The sequence below is a fragment of the Rutilus rutilus genome, assembly GCF_951802725.1.
Source record: "Rutilus rutilus genome assembly, chromosome: 7".
NCBI lineage: Eukaryota > Metazoa > Chordata > Actinopteri > Cypriniformes > Leuciscidae > Rutilus > Rutilus rutilus.
Genome location: NC_140221.1, coordinates 26,725,795 through 26,743,755, shown reverse-complemented (window position 1 = coordinate 26,743,755; position 17,961 = coordinate 26,725,795). Strand labels below are relative to the sequence as shown.

The window sequence follows — 17,961 nt, the reverse complement described above, 5'->3', positions numbered from 1 at the left end:
GTTTTATTATATTAGAGTAGTAGGCCTACTCCTCCTAAGCCATTTAAAGTTTATTCTTGTTCATTTTCTGTATTCATCATTGTTCATTTTTTTTTACGTTTCTTCATTCAGATCCATTTGCGATCCATTTCATTATGAATAAACAAGCAACGCAGTTTACATGTTTACATGCTCTGCAATGTGAAGGTAAAGCCAGTTTTTTTCACTGCCCAAGGACGAGCATGTGAAGAATCGGTGGTTAAAATGAATCTTTACCTGGATATCACAGCAGTATAATCCTAAACTTTTGCTGTGTTCCCTTTATTTCACTGACGACTGCTTCTCAAATCTCGGAGTTCAATGCAGGATTCGCAAACCGCTTGCTCTTGAAAGATGGTGTTCAAAATACTTAGTTTTGAGTTTTATATTGTGTAGGTCTCCTGCTAACTGGTTAACTCACATTATTACTGTCTTACTTAAATACTTCTGCTGATCAGTTGTGGGCCACTATTACCTAAAACTGTGTCTATTAATGCAGATCGTCTGTCGTTCTCGCTACTTTGAGTAAAGATTAAAGGGATAGTTCGGGCCAAAAATGATATTTAACCCATGATTTACTCACCCTCAAGCCGTTCGAGATGCATATGTCAATCTTTTTTCAGACGAACACATTTTCAGTTATTTTAGAAAATGTCTTAGATCTTTCAGTGGTTATAATGTGAAGCTATGGGGTTCACCTCCTTCAAGTCCCAAAATGTGCACGCATCCTTCACAAAAGTAATCCATCCGGCTCCAGGGGATAAACTAAGGCCTTCTGAGGGTAATCCGTGCGGTTTTGTCGTAAAAATATACATATTTAAAACTTTATAAATGAAAATAACTGGCTTCAGGTAGCGGTCGACGCGCGTTCATGGAGATGGATGCTGGCGTATGACGTAGGACGTAGCGTAGGAAGCGTTGTGACGTAGAACGAACGTGACAGCGCAGCCAGAGAGCAGAGCAAAACAAAACTCTACGTTCGAACTATCCCTTTAAGCATGGAGCAAGATTTGTTTGTTTGACATAATGACTTTATGTTACAGTCACTCACGCTAGAGCTTGGCTAATGTATGCACTGTTATTGATATAGTATCCACGTGTTCACCGCAATAAATTAGAAAAATACTCGGTAAATAAATAAGTTTAAGTAAAATAATCGGTTTGTTGATGGACATGCACTTGTTAATGCTGATGGTGAGGAATTACAGTTGCAACATCCCATAATGTACCTCAAAAGTAGTGTATCACTGAAACATCCTGCTAAAGTTGTCCTTGCGATGGAGGTTCGGGTTGAATGAATAGTTCTTCCAATGTTTCATCATCGGACTCATTCTCGCATTGATATGGTAAAATCAACGTCATTGTTCGTTACTGTGTTTAGTTCACGGTGTAGGAAGCCTCAGGACAAGCAGATCTGACGTTCTTATGGCAATTGGCATGTAGACCAATCACAACAGACTGAGTCTGATCTGGCCAATCAGAGCAGAGCAGCTCGCGGAAAGGAGGGATTTAGAGAGATTGTTTCATCTGACGAGTCGTTTGAGAATCATTGAAAATGTGGTGATGTGCAAATGTTTATTATGAGGAAATTAAACAGTTTTTTGACCTTTGATGCATGTAAACCTGTTGTAGGAGACTCCAAAACAACATTAGGAAACTTTAAAATAGCATAATAGGGGCACTTTAAACAAGACATACAATATTGTGACACATGCTCACCTGCAGGCGGCCTCTTGGACGCGTTTGTTACTGTCAAGTATCCGTTTGAGCAGTTCAGTCATGAGCGGTTTGAGGTAGGTATCGGGGGGCTGGCTAACAACCCAGTGTGCATAGCGGCTCAGAGTCCAGCAAGTGATGGATCGAACCAGTGCCTTCTTATCAGAGAGACACTGTACCAGATGTGGAATCAACTCTGGCAAGTAGGCGATCATCCCCTGCATACAGCCTAAAGAAAAGAGAAGAAAATACTTGTCAAAAAAGAGAGATGGAGGTCACACTTTATTAAAATATTCATTCTAATTAACTGCATGCACTTGGTGTGCAATTCTTTTTTTGAAGTTGCTAGTAATTACAAATTTTTTCATTAGTACAGTAATTAACTAAAGTGACACGTAATTTGTGTAACACATTAAAATAAAGGATTAGCCAGTTAAGATATAAATTTGTATTTATTTGTTAAACAAAAAGTATACATATATATTAAAGTCCAAAAGTTGGGGCCAATAAGATTTATTTAAAGAAAGAAATACTTTTTTCTGCAAGGAACCTCAAAAATTGCTCAAAAGTGACAGTAAAGATATCTGTTCAAAGATTTTTTTTAAAAAGAAGGAAAAAAAGCTGAACTTTCCATTAATCAAAAATACGGTTCCCATAAAAGAATTGGGCAACACAGCCGTTTTCAACATTCATAATAAGAAATGTTTATTGAGCAGAATGATTTCAGAAAGATCATGTGACACTGAAGACTGGAATAATGATGCCGTCACAGGAATAAATAACATTTATTTTAAAATATATTAAAATAGAAAACAGTTATTTTGAATTGTAATAATTTTTCACAATATTACTGTTTTTACTATAAAAATAAATAAATGCAACCTTGGTGAACATAAGAGATTTCTTTCAAAAACATTTTCAACTTTTTTGGTAGTGTAGGTAAGTCTTTTCAAGACTTCAGTTTCTCTTTTTAAATGCTAATCCTTTGCTTTGTGTGAATCATATTATGCGTTTGTGTGTAATTTTTGAATACCTTCAGCAATGGCTCCCAGTACAAGTATGCCCGACTCTTTAATAAGCCACTCTGGATGGAACAGTAGTTCTTTCAGTAGAGGAAGAATATGCAACAGCAAATCATCTCTGAAAACATTCGCCAAGACATCCAGTGCAGCTGCAGAACATTTCCCTGCACACATCAGAAAAAACAATGAAGACACAAGCAAACGTTGAGTACTTGGCTGAGTCTGTCATTTCTAAACTTCACCATTTCTTACTCAAGTTCCAGTCTGAAATAGTTTCATCGTCATCCAAATCATCTTCATCATCCTCCTCGTCCTCAATGGAGTCTCCTCCCTCGTGTTGTTGGGCAACGGTGCGTGAGCGATGGAACCTTGGGCGAATGTCCTGCTCATTGTCTGGGACTGCGTCATCCTCCTCAACATCACCCTGAAAATCATTTACTTATTAAGAGATTAAGTTTTCTAGTTGTTTTTTTGACAAACTTTTTGTCTGACACAGTGTTGTGTCCACATTATACAAGACTATATGTATGTGTAGGAATGCACAACACAAAATTTTTTTTTTTACTCTGATCGTTCATTTCATTTATTAAGCTAACTAGATGCTTTAGAACTCAAGTGTCTTAACATGAAAGACAGAGATATGGAAAATAAAGTGCTACTAATTTGTATATGACAGCCAAATTGTAAACCAAAGGACAACGTGGGGTTATTTTAATGTGGTTTAGCATCGTAACCAAATCACATATTGGTTGTGTGCATGAACTCAATGACAAATCACAGGTGTTTTATTTAGTCTATTTGCCCCAGTCTGATCCACAGATGTGTGTTTTATGTTTCACTTCTGTTTGGGGAGGCATATAAAAATGTCACAATCAGCTGATACTCAAAAAGAAGCTTTAAAACCAGAGAGAGAGAGAAACTGACCTTCAACAGGATTATGTCAATTTCAGAGTATTTCATTCCATTCACAAGAACTGGTGTCAATCTGTCACAAAACATGGAAAAACATGACTGATCCTGATAAAGATGATGTTGTTTAATCAAAAAGACACACGTGTGTGTGTGTGTGTGTGCTCACTTGTGCAGGTGTCCACACAGAATCTCCTTACACACAGGTTGCTCAGCAAGAGTGAGCCAAAACTCACAAGCCTCCAAAGCAACATTTTCATCTTGATCCTGTGTCCTCTGCAACATGTACTGAGAAATAGAAGCAGAAATAGAAACAAAAACCTTGAGCCTTACTCATGAAACACGAGCAAAGAGCATAATTGTGTGTTAAAAAACAAAATCTCCAAAATAATTTTTACAAAAAAAAAAAAAAAAAAACGACCCTACTGAATGCAATGTAAGAATAGTTTTACGTACAAACTACACAGAAATTAATTTTGCTCACGTTTCATAAGTAAGGCTCATCGATTCCATTTTCAACAAACTAGTCCACAAAAGTCTAGCTAAAGAAAGTCCACAAGAGGCTGCTGTTGCTTCATTTTGCCTCTCTGGGATTTGCTGGGCAAATTTATCATTAAAAATGTACAACCATTATTGATGATCATCTAAGACAGTAGCTAATTCCTGCAGAAGTCAAAGTTCTCTTTCAGCGCTCATGTAACAGAGTTATATAAGGTTTCTATTAGGAGCTACAGGAGGTGTGATCTAACCTCAATGATGTTGTGCATTTGAGGAAGGAGGCGGTCTAGTCGGACTTCCAAAAGCATGACTAAAGCTCTGCACACGTTCTTCCTCACTTCTGGCTCCTCATCACCTGCCAGTGCAAACAGGTTCTGAGGTACAAAGACACATGCATAAATATAAAAAAACAATCACAATAATCAAAAATTTTGGATCATAATTCTATAATATGGAATAGTTAGGTTAAGCACATGACATGTCAGGTTTGGAGGTGGTACCTCAATGAAAGGATCTATGTGCAGCATTAGGGCCTGTGTTCTGCTGATGATGAACTGGTTGACACAGGCAATGGCGTGAGACCTACAACAGACAACAAGCACAGAACATATATCAAACAAGTCTGAACAATTGCTCAGCAAACTGTAATGTATATATATACATACGTGTAGATATATCACAAACATTTCAGGGCCAGTATGTATGTGGTTGACACTCCAACACAGTAAGTGGCGGTACTGCACCATAACGCTGGTTGTCAGCCGTCATAAAACGGAAAAAGACGACGCAGTGAGTGCTTCTCAACTGGAAGGCTGCGTCCTAGTAAGGCTGCATATCTAGGCTGCCAAGTCTTCAGGCTCAGTCAAAAGCCGTCTCAATTTGATTGATCAAAGGAAGGCAGTCTTTGTTTCGCGTCCTTCATTCTGCTTATTTTCAAGGATGCATCATCTGTATCTTTCATCATCTTTCCGTCCTTCAGTCACCCACAATCCTTTGCACACATTCCAATTCACATTTCATAATTCAAAAGAGAATTAGCAAAAAATGAATCGGAACTGAGCTCGTCCAATTTCATTATGCAATGCAAGACAAAAACATGATTTCGGAGATGAAGGCTTTGTTTTTTGTAAATCAATCACATTATGCTATGTCTAATGAAAACCACTGGGAGACCACAGGTGATTGTCATTCTCTGTATTGCATTAATAGAAAGACTGTTTATATAAAGACTTGTTCCACAACTAATTTTAATAGTTTGCTTATGTGCCATGACCTTAAGTGAGGAAACATTTATGACGTAGCCATGCGCACTTACTAGACCATCTCATCATTTTAGTGCAACTTAATGCTGAGGAGGACTCTAGTCTAGGGCTGGGCGATGTGGCCAAAAAAATTACCACGATATTTTTTTTCATATCAGTAATTATCACGATAAATGTCATATGTATTTCTTTCATGTTTAAAGGCTGATTTTTGCTCCTGAGTGAAAGTTGTAGAAACCAGACCAGGTTTTATCATCAGAACATGGCAAACACTCGCCAAACAGGTGAACATTTCACAAATTAAAATGACTTGTTTTGTCTCTTAGAAATGCACAGCAACTGCATTATATCGTGGCTTTATGTTTCTTCTGTTTTCGGCATCAGTGTTGTTAATGTCAGCGCTGTTTCATCTGGTTTAAATCACGAGGCCTTTGATTTGTGGTTTGTATGAGAGAACTTTGCACCGAACCCGAGCACTTCTCACAGGATCTCAGAGCGCGTTTAGTGGTCGCATGATTGAGACGGTCAATGAGTAATTGCGTTCGCTCTGAGCTCACGCTGCGGTGTGTTTTGAGCCGAACTGTTAAAATTTCCGTAAGGCGCGCGGTTCAAACGAGCAGCTCTGTTTCGTTTGGCTTTTGCCATGTAATGTTTCTCAAACGCAACAGGAATGGCAGCACTTATCAATGCGACGGTCTGCAACATGCATGCGCAGCATTATTTGCATAGCGCACAAACATTATATCGAACACTTATTGAACTTTTGTTATAATTTCCTCTAGGAAAATGATATCACAATATATCGCCCAGCCCTACTGTAGTCTACAAGCCTCAGAAGGACTGGACTAGGAAGGACACAGCCTCACTAGGATGCAGACTTCCAATTGAGAAGCGTCCAATGTTTAGCTAATATGCACAAAATCATGTTGGAGGAGATGACAGACAAAAGCAAGACACATGTGGGAGTTTTTTTTTGGATTGCGTAAAAAAGACGGGGCGGCGTTAGACACTCCTGTTGGATGAGATGACAGACAAAAGCAAGACACAGTGTGCAAGTTTTTTAATTGTGTAAAATGATTTTTTTTCTTTCTTTTTTTCTATAGATATCGCAATAATATTGTTATTATGTTATTGTGTTAATGTGGTTTCATACATCTGTGCTCCATCAGGGAACACACGTTTGTCTTACCTGATCTTGGGGCTATTGTGCTTGAAAAACTGCAGGAACTTAGGGATCATCACATTGAGCGGGCGGTCCAGCATGTCACTGTCCAGGATCTCAGCAGAGTCCTCACAGATCTTTTGCAGAGCTCCAAAAGCCCCCTGAAGGACAAACACAACAGAAATCATATATTTCCCCTTTACACTGAACAACCTCAAATTTTTTAATCTAAAATGCTTCCATTACAATCAATCAAACTGCCCAAACCAGCAATGAATGTCAGACGGTGACACAGAGGCCTTCAGCTAACAGACACTCCATTTCTATTTTTGGCATGATGTGCAGCCAGTGCTGCTGAAAATAAAATATAATACTTTTGCCGTTGCCTCAAGCTCACTGCTGGCTCATGGACTGTCTACACTGAAGGTGACATGCAAAGCAGACAGCCAAAATCATTCATTTAAGGGAGAGTTTATAGTAGAACCTGGGAAATACTGTAGTGGCAGACAGACAGAGTGGGCGTAACCATATTTAAGCAACTGGACAGTAAAGCATAAAAAATAAAATAAAAAAAAAACTCTGACACCAATGCACAAGGATACAACTCAACATATAATCACCCATACAGAAAGGAAATATCCTCTCAGGGTAATAACTGAAATCTTCATAGGAGTAATGTGGGTCTTGGACAGTGATCTGTTCAGTAGGCACTACAGACCTGGCTATGACCCTGGACAAATTTATAGATTTGTTTCAAAACAAATTGACATTTTCATGGCCTGTACACAGTATATGTAAGTGAGAGAAAATAATAAATATTAATAATAATAATATAAAAAAAAATAATTATAGTACTTATCGTATTAACTATTATTATCAATATATTAACTGTTGTACATAGGCCCATGCATGGATTAAGCTAGCCCTGCTTGTAGCGCTAAAAATATTGATAGATTTACGGTTGGAGAGGCTGTAGACCTTTATGAGGTCAACTTATGGAAGCTTAAAAAAAATAAAAAGTAGTGGTCGACCAATATTGTTTTTTTTGATGGCCGATATCTTAGAGAGCAGGGTGATTTTTATATATACACTTTATATTTATTTTACATTTACATTTACATTTATTCATTTAGCTGACGCTTTTATCCAAAGCGACTTACAATTGCTATATATGTCAGAGGTCGCACGCCTCTGGAGCAACTAGGGGTTAAGTGTCTTGCTCAGGGACACATTGGTGTCTCACAGTGGATTCGAACCCGGGTCTCTCACACCAAAGGCATGTGTCTTATCCATTGCGCCACACCACCCTTCCATTTTTAATCAATATTTAATAAATTATAACTAAATTATAAAACAAATCCTTACAATAAACATGTTTATACTTTTTAGATGGCAACTTCTTGAATCTGCAATCCTATTACAGTATTTTTCACAAATAAAGTAATTGTTTAAAAATATATGAATATGTGAATAAAAAGGAAGTAAACACAGGGCACTCAGTAATCTGGTAATTTCGTGCGCGATGGTAATCATATTTTTTCAAATAAAGACAAGGTAACGCTAATTTTACATACAGCACACATTGAAAACGATATGAATATGACACAGTGGGCAACTGGATATAGCACAGGTAATTTTAAAATTAAGGATTTAAAGTTTTTCGATCACGTCTCCTGTGAAGCTGATCTTCTGTTGGCATTCACTCATTTCACACGGACCGACCGTCACTCACAGTAACACGTTAATCCAGGCTACAAATGCACACTTCACAAGTTATCACAGCTGGATTTGATTAAATCTGCAAGGTTTGTGAAATTAAATGTTTATTAGATATTCAGAGATTTGTTTAAACGATGTAGATGCGCATTTGCTGAATGTTGACTGTAAATGATAAAGTATTTTAGCCTGATTGTTTGCCTTTTCTGTTACAAATAATATAAAAGCAACGCTTAACTTTTTCGCATACCATTTACTTTCTTTGTTTACCAGTTCTGTCTAAAAAAATATTAGATGACAGACAGAGTTTGTAAAAACTAATGAAGACGGAGAATGTGAGTGAGCGCTGTGTGATCATGCGCTGCCCAGAGCCGCTGCCGTTCTCTTCTGAGGCGCTGTGTTCTCAGCGCCGCCCGTCAAAATAAAAGTCTGGAGCACCATCAAAATAAAAGTCCCACTTCCAACACATCAGAAAAACTTATCGGCCAATGCAGATATTTTAAAAATGCCAAATATATATATATATATATATATATATATATATATAGGTCGACCACTATAAAAAAGGTAAGTCGCAATTTCATGTTATAAAGTCAGAAAGAATTGTGAGATATATACTTGCAATCGTGAGAAAAAAAATTAAAATTGCAGCTTTTTTTCATCCGAATTGTGAGATAAAAAGTTGCAATTATCTTTTACTTTTTATTCCGTGGCAGATACAAGCTTTCATAGCTACTGCTTTAATCCATAGACATTTCAGTCATGTATTGCTCTGAAGTAACTCAATATATCCTAATTAAGGTCTGTAATAAAGGTCATTCAATAGTAATAATTATGATTATCATCATAATTATTATTGTTATTATTTTTGATATTACTAATATTGATATTAATAATATCATCATTATTAGCAACATTTTATAAGTGTTTATATTTATGAAAAGGTGTTATACACATTATTTATGCTATTACTAGTTGGATAGCTGTACATTTTGTACATCTCCAAGACACCCTGATAAAAAAAAAAGCTTGATGTTGGCTTTTGCTAAAAAAATAAAAATAATAAGTAATGGCATTCAATGAAAACATTACTGATTTGTTTACAATTTTCAACCCGTATTTCAAATCCACACTTAGTGAAATGAATAAAATATACTTTAATATATATTTTGGCATCCAGCTAACTTTGCTAAATGATTAACTGATTTAAACCAGCTAAATTCAGTCTTGAACAAATTTCAAAACCTCAGAGAAAACGATCTGATAGAGAACAATGCCAAAGCCAGACCCACCCAAAACATCAAGCTTCCTCCTGATCTCACAGACGTTCCACCTGTAAGGAATCTAATCAGGTCACGAGCACAAACGGCACCGTGGCAACGAGCTGTCTGGCTCGGCTGTCGCTATGGCAACTGTCTCCACTGTCAGCTTGCACTTTTTCAGAGATGGCACATTTTGAGCTGAGAACAACACAGAGAGGAAGCCTCCAGTCTCTCAAGGTCAAAACCAAAGACTGGATTTTCAGAATACTGTAATTTAAAGGTAATTACTGTATGTAAAATTCAAATAAGCTTTACAAATATTTATTAGAAAGGGTTTAAACAATGTTTTTCAATGAATCATCATACACAATTATTGTACATGCGCCTGTGCAACAGTCCTTAAGACTAACACTGTACAGGCGGAAGACAATTAAAGTCACAGTTCCAATAACTTAGGCAACCCTCTACTATGTGAGTAAATCACTCACATATGCGACCAAAAAAGCTAGGTGATTAAAAATGTCTTTAATTAGCCAATGGCTAGAAAATTGTTTGATTTCAGTTGTCTGTGATTGAGTTAGAAGCAAAAAATAAGTTTAGCGCAGATATAATCTCATTGCCTGCTGAGCTTTACGCACCGTCACTTGGCTGAGAGTGCCCTCTGTCGCTTTCTTTCACACTCATGCACTCAACGTGAGAGAAAGAGAGAGGCTTTTACACATGCCACGTAAAGAGAATTGACGAGCTAGATCTAAATGCAGGGCTCAACAAGACTGCTCAATGGCCAAGAGTTGACAGAACCGTCACTGTCCCGATCGGGGACGTGCTGCATCGTCATGAAAGTTTATCATTTAAACATTCAAGCGCAAGACGACACGAAAGCAAAGTCTGACAGGACGCAAATACTTATTTGAGCTCTTTCATGTCTTCTTGCACTTGAACTGACAATTTCACACACAATTATGTCAAAATGCCCATCTTGCAAGTATCCTAGTAAACGTAGTTGGTTATGTCTTAAGTGAATGTAAACAGTCGAGAAAGAAAAACGCATGTGTAACAGTATCAGAATGATGGATGCATTGTCTTACAGTGACAGCAGCCATGATACACCTGCTGCTGTCTGTTTTAATGTTAATCAAACAACAAAACACTCTTAAAAAAATAAAAACATAAAAAAATAATTCACTCCATGCTCTTGACTGAAAACCTTTTGTAACTTTAATAAAGATTAATCTATATTTAATTTATACAGTGAAGACTATGCTATTTTACAGTGTTTAGTGTTATTTTACATTTGATTACTTCATTCAATTTCTGTACCTAACCTACCCAATCCATTTATAACTACTGTTAGATCTACCTGTAAAACCTGAAAATCATTTTATTATTTTATTTGGATCTTTGTTCTATTGTGTTTATTTGTGCTGTTGCTTGTAGATTTATTATTTGTTATTATTTTAATTACACTGTTTACTTGTCTTTAACAGTGTTTGAAATTTATATTTTATATTTATGTAGAATTTGTTCATTTGCATTGTTCTTGCATTCCATGAAAAAAGTCTGGAGGGTAAAATAAAGATTTTACTAGCCAATGGCGCACTAGATGCTGCATTAGTGGAGAACAGCAGCATGTTTGCAGTCAAGGCTGAGAGGGTGCTAACATTAGTACCTCAAGCGGTTAAAACAATGTGACAAAAACACACGAAAGCCCGACCCAAATATAAAATTTCACAATTGTTACCATCTATTTGCATTAATTTATATCCAGCTGGTCGGTTTTATGCAATCGCCATGCAGTGAAGTTGCATATTTAAAGGGGTCATATAATGCCATGTTTGTACAAGCTAATATGATTCTTTAGGGTCTAAATTAAAAGTTTGTAATATACTTTAATTAAAAATTCTCATTAGTATTGTAAGAAAACACTCATTTTACCTGCTCTGTTTTCAGCACGCCGTTTAAGTGCATGTGTCTTTAAATGATAATGAGCTTTGCTCACCCCGCCCCTCTGTTCTGTGCGTACACCATTTGTAACACAATAACACAATAACCATAACGCGTTGTTCATTATAAACGTGGGATTATGAATTATATTGAGAACGTCGTACATAGAAAACGACGTAATGTACCATGAGTGTAAAACTTAGCCGTATTCATCGTGAAGCGTGCTAGCGATTTACAAAGATTAATATAAAGATTAATATAAAGGTTAATAAAACGTTACACTCACTTCTTCTTCTGGAGGTGCAGCAGGAACACGAATAGTTGGTACCGATCCTTTTTTCAGGAGCAGCTTCTTAGCAAAACCAGCTTTATACTGACCTCGTTTGTAAAGCAGTCTGGTGTGTGAAATGATTCGCGCAAACATGAAAGCATTGACGTTGATCGCGGGGAATATTCCCTTCGAAAACAAACTCAGCCACTGCGTCTTCAGCGGTTCGGGTTTAGGAACATCAAAATGACTGCTGTGTTCCTTATTACACCCAAGAACAGAACACCACAATCGCTTAGACGCCGTTCTGCTCATAGACAGTGCTCCAGGCAGCGTATCAATGACCGCGCGGACTATGATTGACAGCTCGCTCACGAGTGAGGGCGGGTCTGTGTTGAAACGCTGCTGTCAATCAACAATCGTGGGAGGGGCGTCGATTTTGTGACGTCACAAAATCGAACGGCTTGATTTGAGACGGGGAAAACATAAGAAGATAATAAAAAAAAAAACACTGGATGGATTTTTATAATTTCATGATGGTTGTGTACAGGCACTGCCAACACACATTTCAGTACAATCAACTTGTAAAAGTGCATGTACCATTATATGACCCCTTTAAAGCTAGAGTCATGAGAAAGCAAACTGTATCGTCATGCAGCCAACAGAAACGTATAAACGAATCAGATACTAGTGGTGTCAACAATAATCGATTCGGCGATGCATCGCAATGCGGGGCACGCACGATTCAGCATCGATGCGGCAAAGTGCCATAATCGATTATGTCACTGTTTTAGGGGTGTAACGGTACGCGTATTCGTACTAAACCGTTCGGTACATATGGAATATTATGGGTACAGGGCACGCATTTTCAAACCGAACGGTTATTTCAAATGTAAGCGCGTCGCGAGCGCGCTCATAATGTAGACGCTGGCGCGACCACAACATCAAATGGCAAACGCAATGTAAGCGGAACGAAACTGAGCTACTCGTGACGGACTGTTTATCAGTTTGGACCAACGCAGCGCGAGCCGATCTTATACTACACAACGCTAAGAGATCCAGTAAAGAAAACATTTGAACTCGCCACTAAAGTAATAACATCGCTGCGAGATCTAGTAAGAAACATTCACATTTCTCCGTTATTAACGGATCAAACAGCGCTGACGTGGAAACCAGGAAGAAACATTGTGACATGAATGAGCTATCCAGTGTCCACAGATCTGCAATATTCACCATGGATTTACTGTAGTAACACTAACTGCAACTTTGGAAGTTTGGCAGGAATAGTAGGCTATAATGCTTTCAAGTAACGTTATGTCGGATTTATTTCGACATTATGGATAACATTGCTGCCCTCAAATGTTAATCTGAACTAAAATAAACATTTGTTTATAAGCACAAAATATTACATTAAATTTTTTCCAAGGAGCTGTTTTGTTTTATATGCTCCTAAGAAGAGTCAATTATAGCTCCATCATTGCTCAAAGAAAAAAAATGTCATACTTTATGATGTTAGTTCTAATAAAAAAAGAATAAAAAAAACAAGGAAATTTCTCTGGCATTTCTTTCTTTTTGCTGTATCGAAAACGTACCGAACCGTGACACAAGTGTATCGTATTGAACCGAACCATGAATTTTGTGAACCGTTACACCCTACACTGTTTATTTTCTGGCCTTGAGTTGGACAATAAAGTTGAAATTTAATTTCAAATGGTTCTCAAGCAGAGAGAAGAGAAACATTTCTCATTCAAAGCACTGAAAGCAGTGATTTATGCTTTCTTTTTCAGGTTTGAAAAATATTTTATTTAATGACATTTATGTAAAAGATACAGGAGAGTGATAATACACACATAGCAACCAATAAAATCTGTTGTTCAATATCTGACTGCTTGTATTGCCTCATGAGTGATGAATATTTTGCCTTGTTGTGTGCAGTAGAATTTTGATGCATCGCAATGCATCGTAGAATCGAATTGAATCGAATCGTTACCTGGTGAATCGTAATCGAATCGAATCGTGAGGGCAGTGCCAATGCACACCCCTATCAGATACGCATCCGATTTTAGTTATTTTTTTATCTTGCTTAGATAATCATCAAGTGTTCTAAAATAGAAGCAAATAAATTGTGAGTAAACATGTTAATTTCAGCACTATTTTGTGTGTCATGTTTGTTTTCATTCAGCATCCATTTAAAAAACTATCAGTGGATTAATCGGTAATCGGTCAGCATGGTCCAACCTAGTTATCGTTATTGGTAAAATCCACTATTGGTCGACCTCTATTAGTAATTAGTGTGAAATGCACTAAACCAATAAGTCAATAAACTATGATTCAAAGGTCAGAAACATCTTAACCATGCCAACTAGATAACATGACATCTCTGGACGTTAAACCCATTACAGAGAGCAAAACCACTCTGCCCAAGCTAAATAAAGTCATCCCTGACATTCTGGAAATGTCTCTCAACTGCTTCAGACTTCATGTAGCAACATGAGTACCCACATGCCACAACCAAGCTAGAAGATCACAGCGGTGGATGGATGCATTCTCCTTTTTACACACACACAGCTAGGTTGCCAGCTGCTTATTTTACTCCTTAGAATTAAACCCATGACCTAGTTCAAAGTTTCTGTAAGTCAAGTCAGTTCATCTTGGGCATCTATTTTCTATGCAAGTAATAGGCATTCAAGTACATCTACGTGAAGAGATAAAGATTGAAATCTCCAAAAGTGTTTATTTCGAGTGTGTCAATGATATATTTAAAACAAGAAATCATATTTAGTTTCTTGAGCTTAAATCACGCTATATGCTGTAATTTCCAGGTGGATACAGTTAATGCACATTCAGGAGTAAATAAACTATTAAAAGGCAGACTTTCATTCCTGCTGCCTGCCACTAGATTGAGCCTTAATATTTCTCCCATTCATTTATCTACAAGTGGTTCGTCTCCTCCTCCCCCATATAATGTCTCAGGCATGGTGCTCAGCATAATCCAAGCAGCTGAGCTAGAGGAGCACATGCATGGCTGTGGAGGACTGGCTTATAATTCTCTTACCCAGCATTTCATTGAAAGATAGCATGGGCATGTGAGAGAGTTTCCTCACAACTTGGTAACTTTAATGTAACTGCATCTTTCAGGCACAATAATGCACACCACTAATTACAGATGCATATTCTACATAGTCAGACCGCATGCTGCATCAGGATTTGCCAATCACCATTGACATTCCACACACACTCCAAGCAATGTAATTTGCATGTAATTTGACACATCAAAAAAATAAGAAAAAATATTTTGAATACAGCAATGAGTCTGGGTAAAACAGACTAACTAAAGGTTTTTTTTCCCCCTAAAAATCAACTGTACACTACTGTTCAAGTTTGGGGTCAGTATAGATAATTTAATGTTTTTGAAAAAAGTATTTTATGCTCAACAAGGCTGCATTTATCTCATCTAAAATACAATTATTATTTTTTTTGCTGAATAAAAGTAGTAATTCTTAAAAAGAAATCTTACTGACCTAAAAAAAAAAAAAAAAAAAAAGTGCCATTCAAACATGCACCTATTTTGCGTTTGTTCTAAAATGATATTATCATCATGACAATTTAAGTGAAATCTAAATTGAATTGAATACATTCATTTCAGAATATTCTTGGTTATTCATTCATCGCCCTTCATGTTTGTACAATTTACAGTTAATGTCTATTTCTCTTTTTATGTTATAACACTTCAAACCCATAAAACTTAGGCTAATTTACAGGTTTAAATTAGACGTATTCAGTTCGATTTTTTAATGTGGACTCAGACTTTTGAACAGCACTGTCATGTAGGAGAAGGACAGGAGAGTCTGAAAGTGTGCACAGTCTCCAAACGTGTCTATGATCAGTTGTGATCACATCTGATCTCCCCAGTAGAAAATAACTGGCCTCAATCTGTGCTAACAAGCCTGCTCAGCAAGTGTCTCGCAGTCACACAGGGCAGAGCACTGTACAGCGAGTTCAGACTCTCTTTGTTCATGTGTGTGGGTGTGTGATATGCAATTTACTCAATTACTGCACGCAGGCACATAAAAGTACTATTTCGGGAGGACAAGTGTGGGTTCACCAGGGGTCATGGCCCTGTATGTCTGTATTTAGAACACAGAAGCTGGTCAAGCAAAGTTTACAAAGCATTTCCCTATATTAAAGGCCAAACCTCCAATATGCAAAGCAAACTTAATCTATGCAACATCAAAGCAGAGATAGGTTTGTGCGCGCATGGGTACATGTACATTGTTCTGACCTAATGCCAAAACTTCAGCTTCTTAGCCTTGAGTCCAGATGCTCAGGGCTCAAAGAGTTTTACGTGTATGCATTAGCAAAACAAATTCGTCCAAAGGGATACTAATGTTATTGCATAGATAATGACAGTGGGGACTGAAACTAGTCTCTAAATGTACATATATCTAATAATACTAATAATAGTTTTATTTATATACTTGCTATTACAAATTTATAAAAACAGATTGATCCAGTTCTAGCTTCTAAATGGTCAATATAGCATATAGAATATATGGTGCATACACATTCACACCATGTCGAATATCAATATTATTACCTAATAATTGCGAGAGGACAAATCAACCAAATCAGGGTTTTAACTTGTCAAAATAATTAATATCCTTGTAGAACTTGTAATTACAGGTCAGAATCTCATGATTACGGTAATTATGACAGCGTGCCGTGAACGCACTAATACCAATAGTAGCAGATAAGACGTAAAACACCTGTTGACCATATCACTGCACAGCACCCACAGCAGATTGTTATTTTTGCTAAATAAAATTATAATGTTTTTGAATTATTATTAAATATGTACATGACCATACAAAAGTTTGGGGCCAGTAAGACGTGATGATGTTTTTAAAAGAAGTCTCTTATGTTTATTCAGAAATAGAAGATATTGTGAAATACTATTACAATTTAAAATAACTTTTCTATTAATAGTATTTTAAAATGTAATTTATTCCTGTGATTGTAAAGCTGAATTTTCAGCATCATTACTCCAGTCTTCAGTGTCACATGATCCTTCAGAAATCGTTCAAATATGCTGATTTGCTGCTCAAGAACACAACCATCCGACAACCATCCGAATAAAAATAAGCATTTGTACACAAGCTTGAAACAACCTACAACAAAACATTACAACCAAACACAGAGACCATAACAAACCAACTAAATCAATGACAGATGTATAAATCCCACCGAGGGCAGTTTGATGATCACATTCCTTTCACATCATGAAGCTAAGCAGAGAAACCTCCCTGTGGAGAAATGCTGCAGTACATGTGTATCAGCAAACCTCAGATATACTGCTGAGAGCTTAGATCATGAAGCAATGAGCCACACTACAGGTTTAAATGAGAAGTCAGCAACATCCATCATCATACAGCTCCACTTAGAGGGACAAAGAGAGAAAGAAACAGAGGATAATGAGAGAAACACGAGGAGGAGAGAAAGGAATGCAGACAGCTTCAGAAAGAGTGTGTGTATCTTACTTCACAAGTGTTATAGTCTTCTGAGTCCAGCAGTAAACACAGTTTAGGTAGAAGCTCCGGCCAATTCTGTAACTCCCCTTTTGAGGCTATAGTTGTGATCAGAATACCTGAAGAACATAAACATATGCACATAATGCACCACTTAGAGTAGACTGGTCTGTAGAGCAAATGAATGGACAGTCTCTCGTGTATGACGAGAGATGGCCATGGAATCACTAAGATCCGGACGAGACTTAAATTGTGATCAGACAGACAGACAGATAGACATATAGAGGTGGGTAGTAACGAAGTACATTTACTTGAGTATTTTTATTTTTTTGGAAAAATTTTACTTTTAAGATTAGATTTAAAATCTAAATCTAGACTTCGTTTCTCTTGTTACTTTAATTTGATGCAATACATGTTAAAGGAACACTCCACCGTTTTTTGAAATAGGGCTTATTCACCTTCTTTCCTACATTTAGATAGGTGGGCAAATGCATTTTTGTCTCAGTGCATGCATTGTTTTAGTTTGACAGGGTCGGCCCTAGCTTAGCTTAGCATAATGAATGGAATCCTTTGTTGCCAGCTAGCATGTCATGAGTAAAAGTAATATATAAAATAAAATAAAAAACACCTAATTATTTCTTGTGGCCTGCGTATTCACA

General features: G+C 37.1%; 1 protein-coding gene across 2 annotated transcripts in view; it reads right to left on the bottom strand.

Moving 5' to 3' along the window:
• Window positions 1–17,961, bottom strand: part of tnpo1 (transportin 1) — a 39,060-nt gene that overhangs the window by 12,401 nt on the left and 8,698 nt on the right. For both annotated transcript variants that reach the window (XR_014627873.1, XM_084412917.1), the window contains exons 4-12: window positions 17,315–17,421; window positions 6,615–6,748; window positions 4,664–4,745; window positions 4,415–4,537; window positions 3,835–3,953; window positions 3,681–3,741; window positions 3,009–3,180; window positions 2,768–2,920; window positions 1,738–1,963 (exon numbers count right to left, since the gene is read on the bottom strand). Coding sequence is in view for 1 of the 2 variants with exons in the window: in XM_084412917.1 (XP_084269043.1) it covers window positions 1,738–1,963; window positions 2,768–2,920; window positions 3,009–3,180; window positions 3,681–3,741; window positions 3,835–3,953; window positions 4,415–4,537; window positions 4,664–4,745; window positions 6,615–6,748; window positions 17,315–17,421 (1,177 nt within the window). In the remaining variant the exon portion in view is untranslated. The remainder of the gene's footprint in view (window positions 1–1,737; window positions 1,964–2,767; window positions 2,921–3,008; window positions 3,181–3,680; window positions 3,742–3,834; window positions 3,954–4,414; window positions 4,538–4,663; window positions 4,746–6,614; window positions 6,749–17,314; window positions 17,422–17,961) is intronic.